This window comes from Mercurialis annua, linkage group LG7 (assembly GCF_937616625.2).
Source record: "Mercurialis annua linkage group LG7, ddMerAnnu1.2, whole genome shotgun sequence".
Classification (NCBI taxonomy): domain Eukaryota; kingdom Viridiplantae; phylum Streptophyta; class Magnoliopsida; order Malpighiales; family Euphorbiaceae; genus Mercurialis; species Mercurialis annua.
In genome coordinates this window covers 43,538,026-43,562,097 of record NC_065576.1, presented here as the reverse complement: position 1 = coordinate 43,562,097, position 24,072 = coordinate 43,538,026, and the positions used below count along the sequence as shown (strand labels likewise).

At 30.2% G+C, this 24,072-nt stretch overlaps 2 protein-coding genes and 1 non-coding gene across 3 annotated transcripts; 2 read left to right on the top strand and 1 right to left on the bottom strand.

Annotated features, from left to right (window-relative positions):
• Nucleotides 1-508: 508 nt before the first annotated feature.
• Nucleotides 509-582, top strand: TRNAN-GUU (transfer RNA asparagine (anticodon GUU)). The gene has a single exon. It is a non-coding gene; the product is annotated as a tRNA-Asn (tRNA).
• Nucleotides 583-3,293: 2,711 nt separating this feature from the next.
• Nucleotides 3,294-4,580, top strand: LOC126657554 (uncharacterized). The gene is made up of 3 exons (XM_056103853.1): nucleotides 3,294-3,365; nucleotides 3,448-4,326; nucleotides 4,407-4,580. The coding sequence occupies exons 1-2, from the start codon at nucleotides 3,333-3,335 to the stop codon at nucleotides 3,799-3,801; spliced, it is 387 nt and encodes a 128-aa protein (XP_055959828.1). The 5' UTR covers nucleotides 3,294-3,332; the 3' UTR covers nucleotides 3,802-4,326; nucleotides 4,407-4,580.
• A 2,024-nt stretch (nucleotides 4,581-6,604) lies between these two features.
• On the bottom strand, nucleotides 6,605-11,654 carry LOC126655992 (zinc finger CCCH domain-containing protein 3-like). Its single transcript, XM_050350424.2, has 7 exons — nucleotides 11,339-11,654; nucleotides 10,827-10,996; nucleotides 10,615-10,668; nucleotides 9,232-9,348; nucleotides 8,808-9,119; nucleotides 7,969-8,244; nucleotides 6,605-7,244 (listed from the first exon to the last, which is right to left on the bottom strand). The coding sequence occupies exons 1-7, from the start codon at nucleotides 11,439-11,441 to the stop codon at nucleotides 6,888-6,890; spliced, it is 1,389 nt and encodes a 462-aa protein (XP_050206381.1). The 5' UTR covers nucleotides 11,442-11,654; the 3' UTR covers nucleotides 6,605-6,887.
• Between the last annotated feature and the right edge of the window lie 12,418 nt (nucleotides 11,655-24,072).

Sequence of the window (24,072 nt, the reverse complement as noted above, 5' to 3'; positions counted from 1 at the left end):
AGTAAAAGATGGAGAAATTAATGAGAATGTAGGGGTTTAGGGTTTGCGCTTCAGAGAGAAGTAAATGAGAGAGGTTGGTGAAAATTAAAATCGATTGTGTAAGGTTTTAGGTTCCATTGATTTCAAATTCAGACTTTTTTTTTGCAGGCACGCTAGTTAAGGTTCTAGCGCCAAGAAATTACACTTGTCCTCTCCCAAACGGCTATTTTAGTCCAGATCAGCAACGTTAACGTGTGTTATTAACATTGTTTCAATGAAGTGTCAAAGTAATAGGCTTTGGCAATATTAGGGTCATTTTTGCTTCTCAATTTATATTGGGGTTATATGTGAGGCAGGGCGAAAACATTAGGGTCATTTTTGTACCTTTTTCTTTTATTTATAATGTCTTAAATGTTAGGTTAAATCATAAAAAGAAAGTGAAACGTTATGCGGATATTCTTTTATTTTTAAGCCACCAACGGAGCCAAACTTAGAATCTAGACTCCAAGAAATAATAAAAGGCAACTGTGCTGGAATAGCTCAGTTGGTTAGAGCGTGTGGCTGTTAACCACAAGGTCGGAGGTTCGACCCCTCCTTCTAGCGTTTTTTTTTTCTGTTTTTGTTAAAAGCTCATCTACATTGCATGTTATTTTTTTTTAATTCATAAATCATTTTTATATTTAAATTGAGAAGAAAATGGCTAGTGTACAAATTGCTACTTAACTAATAAAATAAGTAAAATATCAATTTGTAAAGATTAATTTTAGTATCAAATTTAGTTAATTAATTTCGTTATTTAAGCAATTATTACGATTTTAAAATTTATTTGATTACAGCTACTAAAACTTGTAAATTAATTGTAAAAAAATTTACATGCAATGCTAAACAACTTATATGTATTGCTTTCAGACGAGGATCTATAAAAAATAATTTATAATATATGGCAATCAATTCTTTAAATTATTCTATAAAATAAAAGATAAATTTAAATTACGACGGATTTAAATTTATGTACCACAATAAATGTGCAGGGACTGTAAGTAGGGACATGCCCTTTAAGGGAATAAAAGGGGGCGATGCCCTTTAATAGGTATTTTTAAAGTTAGAAACCTCCAAATAGCAATCCAACTGACCAAATATTAGTAAATTCTCTTAGAAATAACATATTCTAAAGATGAGCTGATCCGACCGTTTTAACACATGGCAATTTTAGAAAACATTGGAAAACAACTTTAATAAATACCTGAAAATGAATCGAATCAATATCTAATACCCACACGATACATGTGACACATACAAGATACAAAGTAAGACTCAATCAAGGTGTCACAATGCTAAACCCAATCTAAAACCATGTCGAAAACATAATAAAAAATAAGGGGTATTACATATGTCCAATAAATAAAGCCGATAACCGATAAGTTAAGCACAAGAGTCTTGCGAGGTCCACGAACCCTAGTCTTTGGTCGGTGAACGATAGTCTTACTGGAGGCGAGTAAGGCTATCTAGTCGGTTAAGTCATAAGCCTTGGGCGAGCGACCTCCAAATCCCGGTCCGCTCACAATTTCAAGAGATGATTTTCCGGTAATTACAAACTTTCTTATCAGAAATTTATGATTTCTATTTACTAATAATAGTATTGACTACTAATATAAACTTGTTGGGTTAGGCATTCAAGAGAAAATTTGCAGATTACAATGTTAGCGTGGTGGCAATTAGTTGTTTGTTTATTGCTATGAAAATGACTGTTACATCCTTAGACTTTGAAATTTTTATGGTATTTTCCTTATTTAGTACCTTTCCTTCACTAAAATGTTTAATTATGTTGCCTACTACGTTTTAATCTCCACAAAATTTATAGCAATCCCATCGTAAAATTTACACTCCCGCCCATTCCCCTGATATGTTTCTTGATGGAGAACATGTCAAACAAATTGGGCAACAGATTTTGAAAGTTATCGGACCGCTTGCGAAGTGCGTAAATCCGTTATTCTATTTGACGAGCTTCATGTCTTTATTAGAATAACCAGAAAGTAACGAAGCAAGTGTCATTCGGTCGATAATTAAATCAAATGAAAGTAAAAGAGTGCAAAAACAAAATTCAAATGTTTTTAGTTTCAATTTCCTAAGATGATTAATAGAATTATATATTGCAGACATACAGATTACAAGATACGCACCTTCAATAATAGTAGCAGCCAGTGACAGATTTACCACTAGGTCAAGGGGGGCACTGGACCCCCTCAAATTTTGCCACAAGAAACCTATGATCTCCATTATCTCTTTTCAATTTTGGCCAAGTAACTTATATTTATTCCATTTCAATGCAATTCTTATTTTCTTTTTTATTTGCTAATGGTTGTTTGCTCAACATCTTCAAACTAACTATCAATCATCACTCAACTCGATAATCTTTTAAATAATTATATTCATTTTCCACTTTCTCATTTTTCAATATCTATTTTGATAAATTCACGATTAAATTAGTTAGTTGTTTGGTTCCAATTTTGATTTCCATTTTCATTTTGAGTTATATGCAAAGTGTTTGAAATAATATAATCTGTATGTATCTATTGATGATTAGGTTGGAAAAGCTAGGTTTATTCTTGATTAGGGTTTTAAATTGAAGTGAATCAGTAAGAAGAAGTAGTGGTTAAAGTTGATTGTAATGTGATAATGAAATTCTGTTGATGATAAAAGATTATGACACCAAATCAACAGCACTAACAGATCTAGGTTGTGTAAGACTAATTGTTAGAATCTCTTTTTGTTGAATAGCACCTAGCACATGCTAGTTCAAAACTTGCTGTATTTCCGGACACTAAGATTTTAGTAAATTAATTTTGATGATAAGCGTTTATTCAAATTATGTTTCAATTTTGCTGCAATTTATACATGTTTTTATTATTTAATGTTTAGTTTTCAATCGTCCATATAAATACATATTATAAAGAAAATTACATAAAATATTTGATTTAACAAATCTAAAGTTCAAGCTTCGTTTCTATAGATTTATAAATTGAGTGTATTATAGATTTGTTTCTGCAATTATTATAATTTGGCATCAACCATTAAGATTCAATGCTCGACCCAATTATTTTGTTGTCTTAATATCAATAATTTAACATATAAATGAAACTTCTGAAAACATAATAATAAACTAAGCTATAACTACTATATCGATGAATAGTTTTTCCTATATATAGCTGCATTATTTTATTATTGTAATGTTAAAATCTCGTATTTGATTGTATATCTATAGAATTTGTGAGCCCCTCTCGTTAAAATGTATGTGTACGTCACTCGCAGCAACATCTACTATTTTGAATTCCAGCAGCAAGTTAGAGACAGCTATGAAGATATTTACAAGCGACAATATTGAAATGGTAAAATTATAAATATTAAGTATCGATTCGAGTCATGTTTATCCTTTAAGTTAAGAGATGTAATGCTTTTTCTTTTTTTCAGGATGAAATCAAAATAACTAATTGTAAAAAGTTGATGAGCGCCTTTTATGATAACCCGAAGAGGAAGAACATTCATGTTGAAGTATCAAGCTCCAAGGCGAAAATTGAAGAAGCATCAAGACGGATTGCAGAGGCATCAATATCGGTTGCAAAGTCATCAAGATCGATTGCAGAGGCATCAAACTTTATTGCAGAAAGGAAGGAAGAAGCAATTGTGGAAACAGAAGTGAAGGAGCGGGTGGAGGACCTGACATGGATGATGGAAGGAAATGAGAAGCTGAATCCAGTTGCAGAAAACAAGAAAAAGGCTTCACTGACAAAACTCTTGATTTGCTGCAACAGTGAGGGAACCTAATGAGGGAAACTGCTTAGTCATTTTAACAAAAAGAATAGAAAGTTATTGAGATACAGTAGAAGAAAGTTAAAATTGTTTGTTATTGAATGAATCTCTAAGTGCAGCTCTGAATTCTTCAAATTTAGACTTTAACCCAAGGCATTATTATATTGATGTCCAAAATTGGTTTAACATGACTTGGAATTCTGAAGGAGTTGTTACATTTTTGGTTCATCTTGCAATCTTCATATAAAAGATTATCTCAAGACTACTACTATGACCTTTTTACATTATGTACTATTTTCTTTACACTAATATGCCGTTTTGATTTGCAGGTTTCTCTTACTTGGGAAGATAAGAGAGCTGTTGAAAGCAAGGGAATTGGTCGAAAGATAATTGATAGGCTTTACCAAACATATTCCTCTGAACTTGGTAGTAAAAGGTTTGCTTATGATGGTCAGAAAACTCTCTATACAAAGGCTCTATCATCAACTCAGAGAGCATCTTTGGTTGAAAAATCTCGACAGAATGCGGACTGCGACTGATGTAAGAATTGCTTCATCATCGATCTGTATGCTTCTTTTTTCTTTTCCTTAATATAACCAAAAATTGCTTAAATCTGTCAGGCTGTGAGGAACTACAATTACGATGATTTAAACTTAACCGGTGTATGTTTCTACAATTTCCAGGACCATGGAAGAAGAAATATTTGAGTGATTTTGGCATCATTACACAGTGCATTTCTCCTTTTAAGATTAATGACCATTATCTTACAAATGTACTACTTAAGATCAACTCTATGGAAGCCTTAGAATTTATTTATTTCCTTACATTCTATTTTTTGGCTGCTCATATAAGGCATTGACATGGCATCATGGGGTATTCCATGAGATAAGCTCTGTCCAGGCCCCATAGCTTCTCACTCTCTTAACCTTATCTCATTTTGTTTGATGGTGGCAGTCTTATTGTTGGGTATAATGGTGATATGCTATTGTTCTGGTTTATGTCAAGTCTAATTTTTCTGCCACTGAAGAAAACTTAAGATAAATTAGAAAAATGAATTTTAATTATTCTTTAAAATAAAGTTTAATGCCTTAAAAAATCCCGACCTTTCATCCCCTTTTTAATCCTACCCTGACGTTGAAAAATTGTCAATTTTACTCTAGTTTGAATTTTTTCATTTCAATTGTACCCTGAAACATAAAATTGACCTTTATTTATTTGACAAAAGTTCAATATTTTTTTTTAAAAATGGTCAATTTAATATAAAAAGTTAATCTAATGCAAAAAGGGTCAATTTAGAGAATTTTTGCCAAATAAAAAAAAGATCAATTTTATGTTTTAGGGTACAATTGAAATGAAAAAAATGCAAAATAGGATAAAATTGACAGATTTGCAACGTCAGGGTAGGATTGAAAAGGAGATGAAAGGTTAAAGTTTTTTTTAAGACATTAAGCTTTAAAATAAATTAGCAAAAAAAAAATGTTCTTGAAAATAAAAGGACAAGAAGAAGAAGATGCAGAGTCTAACATTTAGGAGTATTTTCACGCATTACACGTAAAGTTAAATTTACCATGACATGTTTCTTTTTTTCTTTCATACTCTTACTAATGGAGAGTGAGACACACTTGTCAAATTTCATCCAAAGAGATTCTTCGACAAATTCATTTCAAGAGATAAAAAGCATGTATTCACAAACTATTCTTATCAGAATTTATGGTCTCTATCTACTAATATTACTACCTACTGATACAAACTTGTTGGCTTAGATTTTTAAGCGCAAAATTGTGGATTACAATATTCGCGTGGTTGCCTGTTTAAATGCTATGAAAATGGCAGATAAATCCTTGGACTTCGAAGTTTTTATGGTCTCTCTTATTTACCATCTTCCATTCATTAACATGTTCAATTTTGTTGTTTACTGCGTTTTAACTCCGTTAAATTTTATAGCAATCCCATAATAAAATTGTTGCTCAGACCTCTAGGCCTTGTGAGTTTCTCGATGGAGAAGATATCAAAAAGGTTGGGAGACGGATTCTGAAAGTTATCGGACCGCTTTCGAATTGCGTAAATCCACTATTTTATGTGACGAGCTTGCTGTCTTTATTACAGAAATCACCAACAAAGTAAATGTCATTTTGCTGATAATTAATTCAAATAATTGTAACAGATTGCAAATGCAAAATCTTAAATAATTTTAATTTCAATTTCTTGAGATGATGAGTAAAATTGTATATTGCAGAGATAAAGCTTACAAGATATGCACCTTTAATAATAGCAGCAGCAGCTACTATTATGACTGTCAGCACCCTCACTAATGAAAAGTATGAGACATCTATGAGGATATTTACTGGCAGAGATATCGGAATGGTAAAACTGTATATATAGAGTATTGATTTGAGTCCTGTTTATCATGTAGGAGATCTACTGTTGTTGTTTTTCAGGATGAGATTAAAATAACTGAGTGTATAAAACTGATGAAAGCATATTACAACGGAAATAAAGCGTCAAGCTGCAAGGCAAGTAATAACATTTCTGAAAATGAAGCATTAAGCGCCATTGCAGAAGCATCCATTGCAGAGGCATCAGCATCACTTGATAGTAGGTTTCATCGGGTGTTGATGATTGCTATAATTGAAATTGAAAATTGAGCAATAGACTAATATTGGCAATTTTGGTAATTTGGGACAAATGAAATAAGTCGAAAAAAGATTAAACCTTTGTTTTTTTAATGGAAAAGCATCTCTAATTCAATCAAATTTTTATTTCCAGTCCTTTTGTGGACCATAAGTAGTAGTGATAATATAAAAACAAAAAACAAATCTTGCAAAAATCTTTATCATTGCAGATGGATATCATATCAGCATATCCAAGAAATATTACAAATTTTCACCTGCATTTTATTCACAACAAAAAAATGCCCCATGACCCCCCAGATTTTGCTCATCACATTTCATTTCAAAACAACCTACCACACTCCGCAGAATCACAGGTGAAAAGGTGGGGCATGAGGTACATACATGTCTCAAAAATCTCCTTTAGAAAGTACCAATTATCCGAAAAGTATCAACAGAAAACAGAAACACGTGGTCTCGACGAAATCAAAATCAATCATGCGATGGTTCTGAAGAAGCTTGTGAGGAGTGCGGTGGTGGAGAATCAGCCTGCTCAGATTGATCTTCGGATATCTTAATATTAGTGTCTGAATTCTGATGTTTACGGGTTGCATTTTCAGGATTTTGCACCCAATCAGGAAATTTAGATACTAGGGAGACGCCACTTTCGGTTGAAAGAGTCGGCGGAGATATTCTCGGATAATTTAAGAGTGATAAGTCAAATATAGACAAAGGCTGCAAGCTCAAACCGTAACCATATGGATATGCTGGGAAAGGATGATCGAATCTGCAAGTGGGGCCGAATTTACAAATTCCATACATGCTGTAGTTTGAACATACAGGCTGCCCCTGCAGAAAATGGAGTAAAAATCATTTCAACTCGTTCACAATTTTCCAAATAAGACCAGATATAAATTTTCGTCATTAAACAGTTATCAAACCCGTCATGTACGGAATTACTTTAATAGTGTTGGCCTCTAAGCTGACTTTGTTTACATTAATTTCTCTAAAACAAGATGTAATGCAACTTTTTCGTCATCCAAAGGGAAAACATCTTTGAAGCAGAATTTATGTTACCATAAGTAGATTAGGTTGTAATCCTGTAAAAAACAGTAGAATTCGGTCCTTCCATACAATACAAATTTAGTTGGTTGCCTACTTGCAAATAGCTAATAAAAATTAGGGTTACTCACATTATAATATCCAAACTTTTATCCTTTTTAGCGCTTTAAGCTCCAGATTAAAAAAGTTGCTAAATAATGTCCTAAACTTTAACATTTTGGCAATTTCTGGCCCCAAACCATGTCAATTTTGGCACTAGTGTAATGAATAAAACGATGTCATATTATGGTGTTTGACCTGAATTTGCCAAACAATGAAGGTGGGGATATTATTTAGCAACTTTCAAACGTGGAGCTTAAAGCGCTAAAAACGGTAAAGTTTGGAATAATAATCCTAAAAAATTAGCTATGAAGCCTATGATTTAATGCTATCATCAAGTGAATTTAAAGCTTCTGGGGTCAACTATGAAAATCAGGAAGACATAGCGAAACATGAAATAAATCCGACTTACAGGTCTGGAGGGAAGACCAAGTGGGCCAACAGAATTTGTTGCTAGTTGTGCAATTCTTTCTTTTGGGTGATGGTACTTGCAGTCAGATCCATATTTGCAAAACCCAGTGTTCATAAAATAACGGCATTCTGGCTGATCAGGTCTCTCGGGGAGATTAGAACTTTCTGTTGATAACATATGTACTTGTCCACTAGATCCGGACTCGCGTTGATTCCTTGAGTTGTATGCAAGACCAGATCCCACAACACCAGCTGAAGACATGGGGCTCAAGTTTCCCTGATTCACAAATAAACACATGAAATGAGGGGCGAAGAAATGCTTGGCCAAAGAGAATTAAATTTAGAAAGACCAGTAAAGAGGTGCAACTTATAATATCAAAGAAATACTAGAAAAGGTTCCATCTGAAGATTTCCTGCAAAGTCAACCGCACAAAAATGCAATCACACCATACAAGGAGCATAAGGCCAAAGAAAAGCCGAAAACGTTATTTTCTTATTTAAGGCTTATTTACATTATTGCTTTCATAAGGATAACTTGTCCTGTATCTCCAAGCAATTACAGAGCATCCATCCCTCAAAGCTTCCTCCACTAACTCATCTGATGAAAATTGACACAGGTCTCAGCAAAAGTTACAATATCAACTACATCCCTCTCTCTCACAGACTCAAACATGGGAGCTGCATTTTTTCCTTTTGACACTTAAAGATATGTGCAGCTTATTAAAGATCCCCAATCGTTACACTGACATAACAATCATCATTCCTTAGTGGCACATCACATTATTGTCAACTTAGGTAGCATACATGAAGCAGAAAGTTAATATTATAATTATTTCTTACCACATAGGTGTTCCAGCCTTGTGCTGGAACAACACCTTGAGAAGGAGAAACAACAACAGGCATGTAAGTCTGCGGAGCCTGCAAACGAGGGCCAGACACATATGGTGCTCTTGGTAGTGACCAAGTTGGCAACCCACCAACATAAGGAGGACCTGATGAAGGCGTATTTGATGAAGTCATAGGTCCAGTGGCAGATGGTCCAGTTACAGGTAAGCCAGCTCCAAGTGGTGCAGGCTGAGGATGGTGGAACTTGCATGCAACTCCAAATTTACATGATCCAGTCCGCATATAATATGGACATGATTTTTCATCCTGGAAAATAGATGATATAGATTGTGACAATAGTTCATAAACATAAGCATTTTTTGCAAGCGTGGCAAACTAAAATAAAAAATAATTTGATCCAAAAATGCAAAGTAAGCACCTGCCGCATAGGAAGACCTACAATGTTAAATGAGACCGGTCCTGCACCATTTCTATCACTTGGATGATGATATTTACAAGTTGATCCATATTTGCAGGTCCCTGTCTTTAAATAATACTGCAATAATTTCAAGCTATTAGAAGAAACATCCAGCACGAAAGCCTTACACTAAATAATACGATACCTTCATAAAATTTATGAAGAATGATTTATAGATAAAAAATCTACCAAAGCCATTGCAAATATGACATTAACAGTTATTGGCTTCTCGATCAACTAACTAGCAAATCAGTGGTGGCGAATACATAGATGCCAAATCAATAATTTAAGAGAAGTACTAAAGTTAGGGCAAAATAAAAATAATTACTAATAATATAAAACCTATATAAAAGAATCAACAAATGAATCTCATATCTTTCTTGTCACCTGATTCCAAAAAGAAATATCAATCTGGCAAATGACCTAAACAAGAATTTAATAAAAGCAGTAAAGCACTAAATACCAAGTCAAATTCAAAAAAGCTGAAAATCAATATCATCGCATTTGTTAAATCAACTAGCTGACTTACTTTTCAAACTGCTTGCCACATATGTTCTTCTCTAATTAATTGCAATTTTCTAGCAACAAATTTGTGTGACAAAAACAGAAGGTACTTTAAATGGTAAAGAATTACAATAAATATGGAGACTGTTCAAACAGTAATAATTACAATGCCTTCTTAAACCTTCATCATAAAAGCAACTGATCAAAATAAATTATGCGGGCCACTTTTTAAGCAAACTCATCAATAAATTATGCATCTTGAATTACATTCAGTTCATTCTTTTCAAGTTTGCAGTTCTTTCATTCAACATGCATCTTTTCAATAAAATTCCTAATTTTCATTTTATGGAAGCCTATTCCTGCAATGTAACAGCAGAAAGGATATACCATATGTTATGCAAACCAAGATTGATGATGCCGTTCAAAATTGCATATGGAATAAGCCAGCCACAAGAGCAGACAATTCAATTTGCATTCAGATTACGGTTTCCTTTAGTAATGCATCCTTCTCAAGATGAGCTTGAGTTGATGGCTTAAATTGTGAATTCGAAAATAAATTTTGTATGGCTAAAGAACTTTTAAGCGATTTTCCTTTAGTAATCTATCCTTCTCAAAATTGTGTCCTCTTGTTCACTCATCTCTATAAGTATCTTAGGCTAAAAGAGAGAACTGGACCCTCATGTCCTAGAACAGAACATCAGAATAATTCAACAAACATATAAGCACACTCTACAATGTTCATGATTATAAATTGCATTGCCACGTAGTATAATTGTCATAGTAAAAGCTGCACTATATTGCATAACGTAGGAACAATATTTTCACCAAATAGGAACTTACTCCACAATCAGGTTGGCCAACTCTTTCTGGAAGTTCTTCTTTAAATTGATTACCCTGTAAAAGAATATCTTCATCAAAATATTAAACACTCAAACCCCAGGTGTAGGAAAACCAAAAAGACAGTAAATTCCGCATGGTAAACCAATCAATATAGCATCAACGCAACGTAAATAAACCAAAATAACACAGAACTCAACAGAAAGAAAAAGTACCTGTGCAGCATAAGGAGGATGATTAAAACGACAATTGGTTCCATAACCACATAATCCAGTTCTCAGATAGTATACACAATCCGGCTCACCAGGACGATCTGGGTATGGACTAGACGGAGCTAGATCACCCTGATCATCGTTGCCATGGATTTTCAACCGCCAAAATCCTTCTGCAATACACAAATGAAGCTCAAAATCTTAGGAAAAATACAGATCAAAAAAATTAAATTGCAACAAAAAGTTCAAATCTTTTACAAGCATCAACTGAACCGATCATTAAAAGCAAACGAAAACACTAAAATTTCCAACAACAAGCTATCAACTTTCCTAATCAAACAACAACTCCATTACGACATTAATTACAAAGATATTAACTCTCAAACGAACATAAAACAATCACAAATTCATAATAATCAAACAAAACACACGCATTTTAAAAATTAACAAACAATTAACAGTGATCATCACATAAACTTGTAACAACAATCAAACCAAAATAAAGAGATTTTTACCTTCAATATTATCAGGGGATTGATTTGAAACAGCATTGCTCTTAACCTGCCTGTGATTATTACTGCTACTGCTATAATTATTGTTATTACTGCTATCAGGCATCGGTTCCTATCAGAATTTTCCCCTTTTTTTAGTCACGATCAATGATCAGAACTCTGATGAAGATCATAAAAATGGTGGTTGATCACGTTAAAGAATGGAGAATTAAGAGTGATTTTAAGAGGAAAATGAAGTGATCAGAGCGTAATTTCGCTGTAATTTCAAGAGAAAAATGAAGAAGATGAAGAGGAAAAAGTAATGTGAGAGATATAAATGAGAAGGAATCAAATTTAGTGAAAAATATTATAATAGGAATAAATTATTATTATTTCATAATTTCATTAAATCTGCTCCTGTTTTTTCTCTGTACTTTTTTTCTTTATTTTTTATTTTTAGACCGAGAATAAAGTTGTTAAAAAATTAAAAGAGGGCAATTTGGGATATTTGGAACCAAAATTAATGTTATTATAAGTACATGAAAAAATCTTAGCTAATTAGTTTTATTATGACAAAATTGCCCTTCATGCTAATATTGAGTCTTTAAAAACTGTATGGAAATTGCTTTTTGGTTCGAACAATCGTCTCTTGTAAGATAAATATGAGGGCCCACGCGTAAATTTTCTTTTTCTTACTTGACTTTTTAATCACGAAACTTGGCCTCATGTGTAAATAGAGCATTTCTTTTTTATTTCTTTTTTCTAATAATCTAATTGATGAAACAAAAATAATATTCTACATGCAGTGGCAGCATAAAAAGTGGAATAATAATTAGTAAAAGAAAAGTGAAGTGAAAATATATAACGTCAGAAAAATAGCAGTCAAAATGCAGTCATTTATTTTATTTCCTAAGATATGCTTCTGCTTGTGCATATACATTACTAATATTAATATCTGAATTTTAAATGTTATATTTATTTTAACAAATCAATAATTAAGGAGGGCATTAATTAATTTAATGATTCAATATATAATTAAATTTGTCCTAAATAAAAATATATGAGCAAAAAAGTTAAAGCATATTTTTCTGTTATACAATATAATTATGAGGTTAAAGTGGTGTTTGATAAAACTGAAAAGTAATTTTGACTTAATTAATTAAATCAAGTTGAACTTAAATTATTAAATGTTAAAAAATAAGTGCTAAATTTTTTAATTTAAATAAAAATTTGACTTATCAAACACCACTGCAAATACTTTTGTCATTCTATTTAGAAAGTTTATTTGTTACACACATGTTAAGACGTCATAAAATATACATATCATTAATTATATTATTAATGTCTTTAATCATTAATATAAAACAAATGGAGAAATTAAGTTAAAAATGTATAATAATTTTTTAGGTTTAATTGTAAAACAAATCTAAACATTAGTGTGTTTTTACAATTTGAGCCGACTTTTTTAATTTTGTTAATGCTATCACAATTTATTTTTTCGTTGCAATTTTATTTTAATTTTTTATAATCAATTTAGTTGTTTCATTTTTCAGTTAAATTGATGCACGGATTCCGTAATTAGTATAACTCATTTTAGAATTTCAAAATTTCAATTTTAATCTAAAAAAATTAAAAGTAATACTAAAATTTAATTATAAATTCTCTAACTTTGGATGGTTATAGTAAAAAAGAAATACAAATTTAAAGTTAAAAGTTATCAAAAAGGTAAAATAAAATAAATAATTATTGTATTGAAGTGAAGCGAAAAATTATAAAAATTAAATGGTCTGGTAGTTGATTGCAAACATACAGAAGGCTTAAATGCACCAAAAATCACCAACTTTCGGGTGTTTTTGATATTTAATATAATCTTTTGATTTTGACATATTTAACATGAACTTTCCAATTTTTTGCAATTAATGTGTTTTCCTTTGAAAAATAGTGTTATTTTAGATCCAAAACCGTGTCGTTTTAATATAAAACGTTGTTGTTTTACATCCAAAACGGTGTCAGTTTCTTTAATTGCAAAATTTTTGAAAGTTAATGTATTTTTTTGCCAAAATTAAAAAATTATATTAAATACTAAAAATACGCAAAAATTGGGGATGTTTTGTACATTTAAGCCCACACATATATACTTGGATTTTTTTTCATTTAAGCCAATTATTTTAGTAAGACATAAAAATGACAGTTTTATGTCAAAACTATTAAATTAAAGTCTAAACTAGCAGGAAAGAAATTAAAGTAATCAAGTGAAAATCTATTATTGTAGTTACATCTATATATTTAGGTCTCGCTTGATTCGTTTTATACCAATTCCTGAAAAATAACTTTCCGGAAAGTGTAGTTCCTGGAAAGTTAACTTCCCAGGAAGTTTGATAAATGTTTTTTGTTTCAATTTTTACTTTCCGAAAAGGACACAATTAATTTTAATATAATATACTATATTTTTAACTAAAACACATAAATGTCCTTTGATAATTTTTATATTGTTAAACAAATAATTTTAATTTAAAAATCGAGCAATAAATAATTTAATTTTTGCTTATTATCTCTTATTTTACGATTCAAGAACTATTTAGGAGAATTTTTAAATATTAAAATTTAAAAATTATATTTTTTTATTTGAATTTTACATAATATAAAATATTTAATAAAAATATTTACTTATTATAAATAACAATTAGTATAAAATAATATAACTATATTTTTATATGAATTTAAAAAAAAAGAATTAAGATTAAATTAGGAAAACCAACAAAAGTGTCAGGGAAGTTCTACTTCCTTGGGTTTGTTAGGGAAGTTACTTCCCCAATTAAAGGAAAATCAAACATCCAACTTTCGGGAAGTAAAATGTAAAAATTGAACCAAGTAAAAAAAATGCTGCTTTCCGGGAAGTACAACTTCTCCGGTCAAACATCCAACTTTCCGGGAAGTACAACTTTTCTACTAACATCAAGTAACTTTTAATATTAGTGAGTTATAACTCAAATATTTTTTTTAGAAGAAAATAATAATTATATAACTCAAATGTTATAAACGTATAGCAATAAATTGCTAGGTCGTGTGTTTACTTCTTCCCACAAACGCTTTAAACTTTCTAATTATATAAAAAATAATTTTAATATGATATCATGATTAATTATGATTTTAAAATAATCATATTTAGATTAAATTTTTGAAATAAGTTGAATAACCTCTTCTTTTTTGTTGCAAAAGAATTGTCATATCTCGAAAATTACAACTAATTATTTTTAAGCAAATATTGTTATGGCAATAAAAAGAGTAGGCAAGAGGTATTGATGTCTTTGAGCTGGTCTTAAATGCGCACAGAAGTAGGCGTAAGTAACACGATATAAAATTTTGGTTCTTTCAACTGAAAAAGTAAACATTTAAAATAAATAAATAAATAAATTTTAAAAACAAAATAAAATTAATAAAAAGATAAATGTCACAGTCACAGCGCGCGAACTTGGGGAGGCGAATGTAAGATGTGGGCCATTGGATTTGAATTAAGACTGGGACCCACAAAAAATTCCTTAGATTAATCACATTTAAAATAACTATAATAGCCCCCAAAATACTGTTACTCCGCTTATGTTGGGAAGTTTTTAAGGGATATTTATGTCATTTAAAATTGTAAAAGGCGCGAAATCACTAAAAATATCACTATAGTTCATGATGAGATTATTTTTGTTAACGGAAATTGTTAAGAATCGTCGCCGTCAAAGGACGAGAAGATCTGGACCGTTGGATTTGATTTTTTCACGTTTTCCCAAACCCTAAAGATCCAAGCAAGGGAAGAGGCCGTCTCCGGTTTGTTGCGTTGGAGGAAAGGTTATGGGTCCCACATTAACGAATGAATATTAAATGGTTCTTAAACCAAATCTATAATTAATAGTAGCCGATATTTTTTTAACCAAACCGACCGAATCAATTTATCACCAAACCGATTTAATTAAAACTAATGTCATATCAATTTGCCCGAAATTTTGCTGACCATAGGTTCATGGATTTGAATATCTATTCTGTCTGTCTAGACCTGTCCACCTTTTATCGAAATTAAATTAAAAATTTTGGTTTCAAGTTTGAATATGAAGCTGTTGACATCGGCCCAAAATATGATTATAAAATGATCGGCTGTCGAAAAAGAGAGCATAACGGGCTGTAATGGAATAGGGCCCATATTAGCTATTTTTTTTCTTTTGCGATTAGGGTTTAATTAGGTTTTTTAGTGTCAATTCGCTTCCTTTTTCTATTATTAGGGATTTGTCCTTATAAATAGTGATTTTATCAGATTAATGAAGTCTACACAATTTCATCAAAAAACACAAATCAAATCTCAGGCTTTTTTATCTTAATCTCCGGATTAAACCCTTAACTTAGGAGTAGTTTGAAATCAATCCCGCTTATGTTTCTGAACCTCCGGAGCGATACTAGTAATTTTAGTTTAATTGGTCACTATTGTTCTTTTGTGTGACTTGATTGAAATTCGAGTTTTCGATTAAAGCATCAAACTGAAACAGTTCCCATTATCAAATTCAAAAATTTGAGTTTGGAAGTTTTTCCAGCGAACAGAAGCAATCAACTATTTTATGATGGGTCTGAACTTCCATAGTCATAATTATTTTATATAATCGACCCTTTAATAATTAATATATATTATAAATTAAAAATTTATTAATTATTATAATTATTAATTTATTGAATTTATATAGAAAAAATTGTAAAAATTATAAAATATATTTTAAACATCTACATTTGTAGACTTAATATTAAAATATTATATTATTAAAAAAATTCAACTAAATACGTTTCATAATCACTCAATTTAAAAGAAATAACTTGCAATTAGTTCAAAAAATATCAATTTAATATTAAACCAAAAATAATTTTGAAGTAATATAACTTCAAATATCTTACAATAAAAAAAAACTTCAAATATCTTTTTGTATTAGGGGTGTTTCACTTGTTTTTACTTATTCATCAATAATTTATCTTAAAAAAATTTCAAATGAACAAAAAAATCATAATTTGATGGTATTTCAGTTTTCATCTTACGAACTAAGATTAATGTTGTTCTCAATAAATCATCAATTGTTATGTATTTCTTTAAAAAAATCTCTCTAATAATTAAGATACATATAGAATATATTTAAATTTTATTATTTATTAAATAATAGAATTATTAATTATCTGATGTGGAACGTAGTTGACCCTTCAATTTTCTATTAATTACTAGAATTATTAATTTATTGAATATTAACTTATAAAGTTTACTATAAATTCAAAAAGACTAGGCTCAAATCCGCATATATGAAGTGTAAGAGCCAGGTTTGGATAACAATAGTAAAATCTTTATCAGACTCGAATCGAAATTGAACTTACATGAAAAGTCCGTCCCATAAACAAGTGATCCCTACAATTATTTACCTAGTGCTTGGAAAAATATATTATTGCTAGTCTATTTTAATTATATTTATAGTTGTTTGAGGAAATTTTAAGTTGTAATAATACAGAAAATGTGAAGAACGTTGCCATCGAAAGATGAAAAGATTTGAACTGTGGATTTGATTCTTTTGGCATTTTCCTAACTTAATTCTTTTTTTGAAATATAAAATAATTAAAATTTAAATAATAATAATAATTTAATATTTTTCATTTAAATTTTCACTTTATTAAATCTAAAAATAGTAATTTATTTTATACATAAAAGCCATATAAATAAATACAAACACAGGACACAACAACTATAAGTAAAAAAAAACATCTATATCTTCTCAATTTCTATAGTTCGACAATAACCAAAATGAAAATTTATAGAAAAGTGTAAAATCGATAAAATTAGAAATTTTAGTTAGAGTTTAGGTAAAATGAAACTTTAATTTTTTTTTTTTATATTTTCAACAAAAGAAAATCAGAAACTTGAAAATGCATATTAGATAAGTTATTTTAAATTAGTGGTGTGAAGAAGCTCTATTTTTAATGTTTTATTAATAATAATTTGTTTGATTATTTTATGTATTTTGAATATTCATAATTCATAATAAAGGTTTCTTTTAAAAATAAAAAATATTAATATTGGCTTATATATAAATAAAATTTAAATATTAATTATTTTTAAATAAAAAAACTTATTATAAGACGACGAAAAATATCCCATTCAAAACTTCTAGATTAAAAGTTTTTTGTAATTAAAAAAATGTCACTTTTGGAGCACACCACAAGTTAATTGGTGGCAGGCTACCTTTGTATGGTATGGCAGTTTCCTATTGGATGATAACTCAGTAGATCCAATAAAATCTATCCAATCTTACGTGAAATCGTTTTATAATCTGCAATTTCTCCAACAGCAGACAAGACAAGTATGGTCCCCAATACACGTGTCCTATTTCTATTTAATCAGGAAAAGCGAAGGCCAATCAGAAGGTTAAACAAGTAATTTAATTTGGTATAATCTTAAAATCAAAAAAATAAATAAGGGTAGTATGGTCCAATTAAGTTAATTTTGGGCCAAGAAACCTCAGAAAATGTCAGATAGTAAGGTCCCAAAAAATGGACATTATTTTGAATTGTCAGAAAAATGCTAGGGATAGCAACAATACTGACAACACTTATATTAAGTGAAAATGTGAAATGGCTTATATCATCAACTACACGTATTACACGTGTCCTAAACAGTATACAAATTACAAATAAATAAAAGTAATAATTATATTAAAAAGGCCAAATATCGTAAAAAGGCCAAACTTTTCATAAAAGTTTTACAAAAGTCCTGACCTTTCAATTTTATCGATTTTGGCCAAAAACAAATTATTTGGTTTCAATTGTGGCCAACTCTTAATTTGATTTCAATTTGCCTATGTGACGCCTATATGGCGCCTATATGGCATGTCAAATATTGAAAGGTCGGGACTTATGTGAAACCAAATAATTCATTTTTGGCTAAAATCAACAAAATTGAAAAGTCAGGACTTTTGTGAAATTAAATAATCAGTTTTTGGTCAAAATCGATAAAATTGAAAGGTCAAGACTTTTGTGAAACTTTTGTAAAAGGTTTTGTCTTTTTACAACATTTGGCCTATTAAAAATAAGCTAATCTATGAAATTAAACATATTACATGAATTAATTTTCAATGTTTAAAAATATTAAATATTCTTGACTTTATTTACTTTACACTAAAAAATGGGACTGATAGTTTGTGTCGTTGTCATAAACGTGCCATATGTCAATTTAAATTTAATCCGACTTATTTAAAAGTTATGTCAAAATATCAAACACAAACACGATATATTCACATATCAAACTGTCTAAAATATTTGCTTAAGAGGCTATAACTAATTACTATATACACAAAAAAGGTATTTATAAATAAATATAAACGTAAATATAATTATTACATTTACTAATAATTTACTCAATGACTTTAACTCATTTTTTAATATAACAAATATAAAAAAAAACTTTTGACACAACCACAACCCTCCATAAAAACAAATAATAAATAAAAATTATATAATATCAAATAGAATACTATTCTTTATGAAAAATTAATATTTAAAATAGAAAAATGTTATATATTTAGTATAAATTTTATAATAAAATATTTCTTTATGTTTTTGAATCCGCTAAAAATAGCAAAATGCTATATTTATAAAAAGATAAATTATTCAAAGCATAATCTAACAATTTTAATTTTGTAATACCCCATATGATTAAATTGTTTAATTGACCCACGTGTCCCGTTTGGGTTGCCAGAGTGGCAATATCGGAAAGATTTCCGAAAAATTGAGATAAATATTACTCTAGTAGATCGGTTTTAAGAATAATATTTCTAGAAATGATAACATATATTCTAGTTTAAAAGTTGGAATTTGAACAAAAGAAAAAATGGCAAGAAAGGTCACAAAATAAAGTTCAGGTACTAAATTGGTAATTTGGCCAATTACCTTTTGAGAATCGAAATTTATAAGTTTCGACGGGAAAATGTTAATTCTTTGGTCGTATTATTTATTAGATATAAATAATACGTATAGGAATTGGTTAGAGGGTTAATTGATTTAATTATGGACTAAATTGAACAAAAGAAAAGTTCAAAGGTTAATTGGTAACAAATAAAGAAAACAAGGAACAAAGTGGCACTTTAGCCAAACTATATAAGGAAATGAAATATGAATGAATGATCAGGAGAAGGATCCAGAGGGTTGAAGCTTCATCGTTCCTTTTACGTTTCTCACCGTCGTTCGCTTGATGTTTCGCCGTTCGGCGTCCATTTTGAACGATTCTCGCGACAAACTCTTCGGAATTGGAAGCTCCATCAATCCTAACCTTCATTTCAAGGTAATATTTCTGTTTTGGGTGTTAAAACTGGAGGTTACGGGCTGTTTCGATGAAAAACGTTATGTTTGAATCGAAACGTCGAAAACATGTTGTTTTTCATCATTTTCGTATGGATTCTTGATGAGTTTTGAGTCTATATGGATTAGGTATGTGATATAAGGAGTTTTGAGAGTTTTGGAGCTTTGGAAAGGGTTCAGAAGTATCAAAAACGTCGCACTTGAAGGGGTACGGCGTGCTGAATTTCAGCACGTCGCGCAGGTGCACGACGTGCACCATCAGGGAGCACGACGTGCACCCGAACGTCGTGCACAACGGAAGGGCACGACGTGCCCTTCATGAAAATTGAAGGGCACGACGTGCCTTACCTCGACCCTGATCTCCGGGGAACTTCCGGGAGCGAAAAATGGCCTCCGATAGCCTGACACGGATGTGGAACTCTGGCAATGTCTTGAAATAATAAGACATTATAGAAATGACAATAGCATGATGAATAATTAAGATAAGTATATCGATTGAGTGAGAATTCGATTAATAAGTTATCAGAATTGAGAAACCGAATACGAAATAAAGTGGTGACAACCTAAATCTATAACCTAGGGTTTTAGGTTTACGAGGTTCACGTTTATATACTAAACGTGCATTTAATTTATATATGTATTAGACGTGTCAGTAAACGGTAAGGTCAGCAGACGTGAGTTAGTACGAGCATACTATCATATTGATTACATCATAGATTGGATAACGGTCACAGTGAGTTGCACTTTACTTTCGTGTATTATTTATTTATGTAATTTGATATTATATCTTATATTATTATTTAAACGCATCGCATTACGTATGATTTGCTAGATTATTATATGTTTCTATTAAGTTTTATGTACGAGAGACTAGTATGCGATCCGAAGAGACTAGCTACCTATTGGGTGTCAATAGGCTGTGTGATCACCAGTAATCGAGTCAGTGTAGAGTATCTGATTATGAGATATGATTTGATATACATGTATGACTTGATTATGAATACGAATTTCGAAGTTGGATATATGAATACGATACGAGCGAGAACTCGGTTAAAGTACCCGTATTTAATGGGTTGGACCCACACTTTGGGACTAAGAGATTGGTCGCGGCTGACGTGGTTGAGTCAGAATAGCTCCCGGGTCGGACCATATGGATCGTTTTGATTTGAATATTAGTAAGTTACGTTAAGTTTCAAGATTTTAGTTTCGAAAGGATCAAATACTTGCTTATATGTATTTTTATATTAATACTTATTTGAAATGCAATGTTATAATAATACCGTAAGTAAAATGCAAGCTCACTCAATATTTTTCCAAATACTGACCCCTCATTTTTGATGTCTTTCAGGTGCTTAGTGTTTGGACCTAGCTAGAGGCCGTTTTTTGGATCTGGAAGTCAGTCGTACATGTTTAATCCTCGACTTCCATTGTGCTGCAGTAGTGGTCTTGTGTCGACAGAGTCGTAGCCTTTACATCAATGTATTTTGGTTTTATGTCTTATCTGCTGCTTATGGTTATATCTTTTGATAGGCTACACATGTTGTGTTTGTTCACGGCACCAGATGCCTGTAATATGAATAATTACACTAACGTGTGTATATAGTACCGTGAGTCCAGTTCGTACATGATACAGTAACTAGAGCCCACGAGGTTACCAGAACAGTTAGTGTAAATATTTGAATATATGTTATGTATGTTAGCTTCCGTTTGTGTATGTATTGTATTATATTTGCAAAAAAGTTTTAGTTAATTTAGGCTTGCTACGGGTTTCGGAGCTAGCACTCCCATTCCCTAGCGCCGGTTGCAGTTCAATAATATGGGTCGTGATAAATTTTTGGTTAGCTAATTATAAAAGAATTATAAATTTTAGCTTATTTTAAAATTTTAACATAAATTTATAATTTTGACTATTGAAAAGACAATCAATTGTTCGCTTTCAAAACACCAAGCAATATTTTGATAAAAAATTTGATTTGAACATTGACATATAGGGGTGAGCAAGAACCGAAACGAAAACCGAAAAACCGAACCGAACCGAACCGAAATTCATTGTTTGGTTCGGTTTTTCGGTGAAAACGGTTTGGTTCGGTTTCTACTTAGATAAAGTTTGGTGTTCGGTGTTCGGTTTAGTTTGGGCGTTTTGAAAACCGAACCGACCAAAAAACCGAATTAACCGAATTTTAATATAAAATATATGTATTTTTTAAAAATAATATACATATATACTTATATTTATATGTTTTTCGTCTTTATATCTTAATTATTATTGATATATGAGTTTATAATTGTTATTTAAACATATATGGAAGATTATTAGAGTCTAATTATTTAATATTTCAATTAATTTTAATATAAAAAATTTTAAAAAAATAAAAAATGGTGAAATTCGGTTTTAACCGAACCGAACCATACCAAACCGAAATTTTCGGTTTGATTCGGTTCGGTTTTTTCACCTTCAAACTAAAAGTTCGGTTCGGTTCGGTTTGAGAATTTTCCAAACCGAAAAAACCGAAAAAATTCTAACCGAACCGAACCGACCGATGCTCACCCCTATTGACATATATATTATCATCATAGTTTCGATGTCCATCATCGTTTTTTAATAAGGAACTCATTCGATGTTTTAAATTATATATAAAAGAATTATTATTATTTTGCTCTTAATTTCGTCTCATTTAGAAAAGTCTATTTGTCAATATTTTTATATCCCATTGGAGAAATTATATTGTACTACCTTTTAGCATATATATTTTTCATTTTTTTTTTGTTTTATCTTAATTGCTAACACATGTATAAGCCGATTAATAATATATAATTTGAAAGTATAATCAATAAATACAAACAAAAATTATGTTTTCTTGATAGTGTTGTTTAAAAGCAAATAGATTTGAAAGGCTGTAGTAATTAGTTTTTAATTATTTAAAAGCAAAAATTAGTTTTTTTTTAATTCTTCTCTGTTTTTTAAGGCATTAAGGCTGTACTATCATTTATTTTTAAGTAATTTTTTACTTAATTTCGATAAAAAAATATTTAAAGACTAAATTATTATTTACTTATTTGTATTAAATTTCTATTTTATTCAATGATATTAACAAATTAAAGAAATAAAAATTAATGACTTGATTAGTGTAATAAATTAAATTTGAAAGGCTGTAGTAATTAGTCCAACAATTTTGAAGGCTTTAAATGTAGGAATGGCAATGGCATAATTTTGGAGAAGTGGGAGTGGGGAGCAGAGGCATGACATAACTTGAAGTAAATGGAAGAAAATTAAATGACCAATCAAATTTTCCACAAAAGACTTCTGTTTGCTACTTCCAAAATTCAAAGAATTCAAAAAGTATAACAACTTCAAGTGTGGGACTCGGTGGAGTCCAACATCCATTAACTATAATTATTGTTGTGCCAAGATCTTCAATGTGCGAGCGGTCCGGTTTTAATTTGGAATTTTTTCAAATTCATTTCAATTTCAGGAGGTTAATCAATAATGTTTACGATATACATCGTGCATTATAAAATGAATAGTGTACATCAAAAAATGTAAATTCATCTACAACATTCATATTACAATGCACAGTGTATAGATCGTAAATATTGCTCTCAAATTGAAATGAATTTAAGAGAATTTTAATTCAAATAAATTCTATAATTTTATACTGATTCATCAGATTAGTTAGTGTATTTTCCATTTTTTCACTCTTAAATAAGTGAATTATTTTGCTGTTATTATTGAATACAAAATACAAATGTAAATCTATTTTGTTGGGTAGTTTTTAATAATTGTTTTAAAAGATAGAGACTCAAGTGTTGAATTTATTTGTTTCACAAGTTTTACTCTCCCATATCAAAACTGATAAAATATTTGGAGGGGATAACATAAGAAGAACTCTAAAAAATTATATCAGTTTCTATGAGATTTATTATGTTAGAGATGAATTATGATAGACTTTATCACAAATGTTATATCATTATTGAATTCTTTTGATGGAAGAATATATTATTTCACCGTTTAATAATCTCTTAAATAAATAATACCTACAATCAATGAGATATAACTCAAATGATATAAGCACCGGCAAAAAACTGTTAGATTGTGGATTCAAATCCTTCCATAAACGCTCCCCCTCCCCAATTATATATAAAAAAAAAAAACCTACAACTATTTCATTTTGGACACTTATGATCTAAAAATCCAAACATTCATCCCTTTATAGAATTTATCATGATTAAAGATTTTATTTTAGTTATAACTAAATCTATTCAATTATTGAACCGAGTGAACTTGAGTTTGCTAACGTGAATGGCAATTTTTTTTTTACCTTTTTTTTCTTTATTTATGGGTGGATTAACTTCAATAAGCCATCATTTAATGACGATCACGAGAAAAAAATCATGCCTAA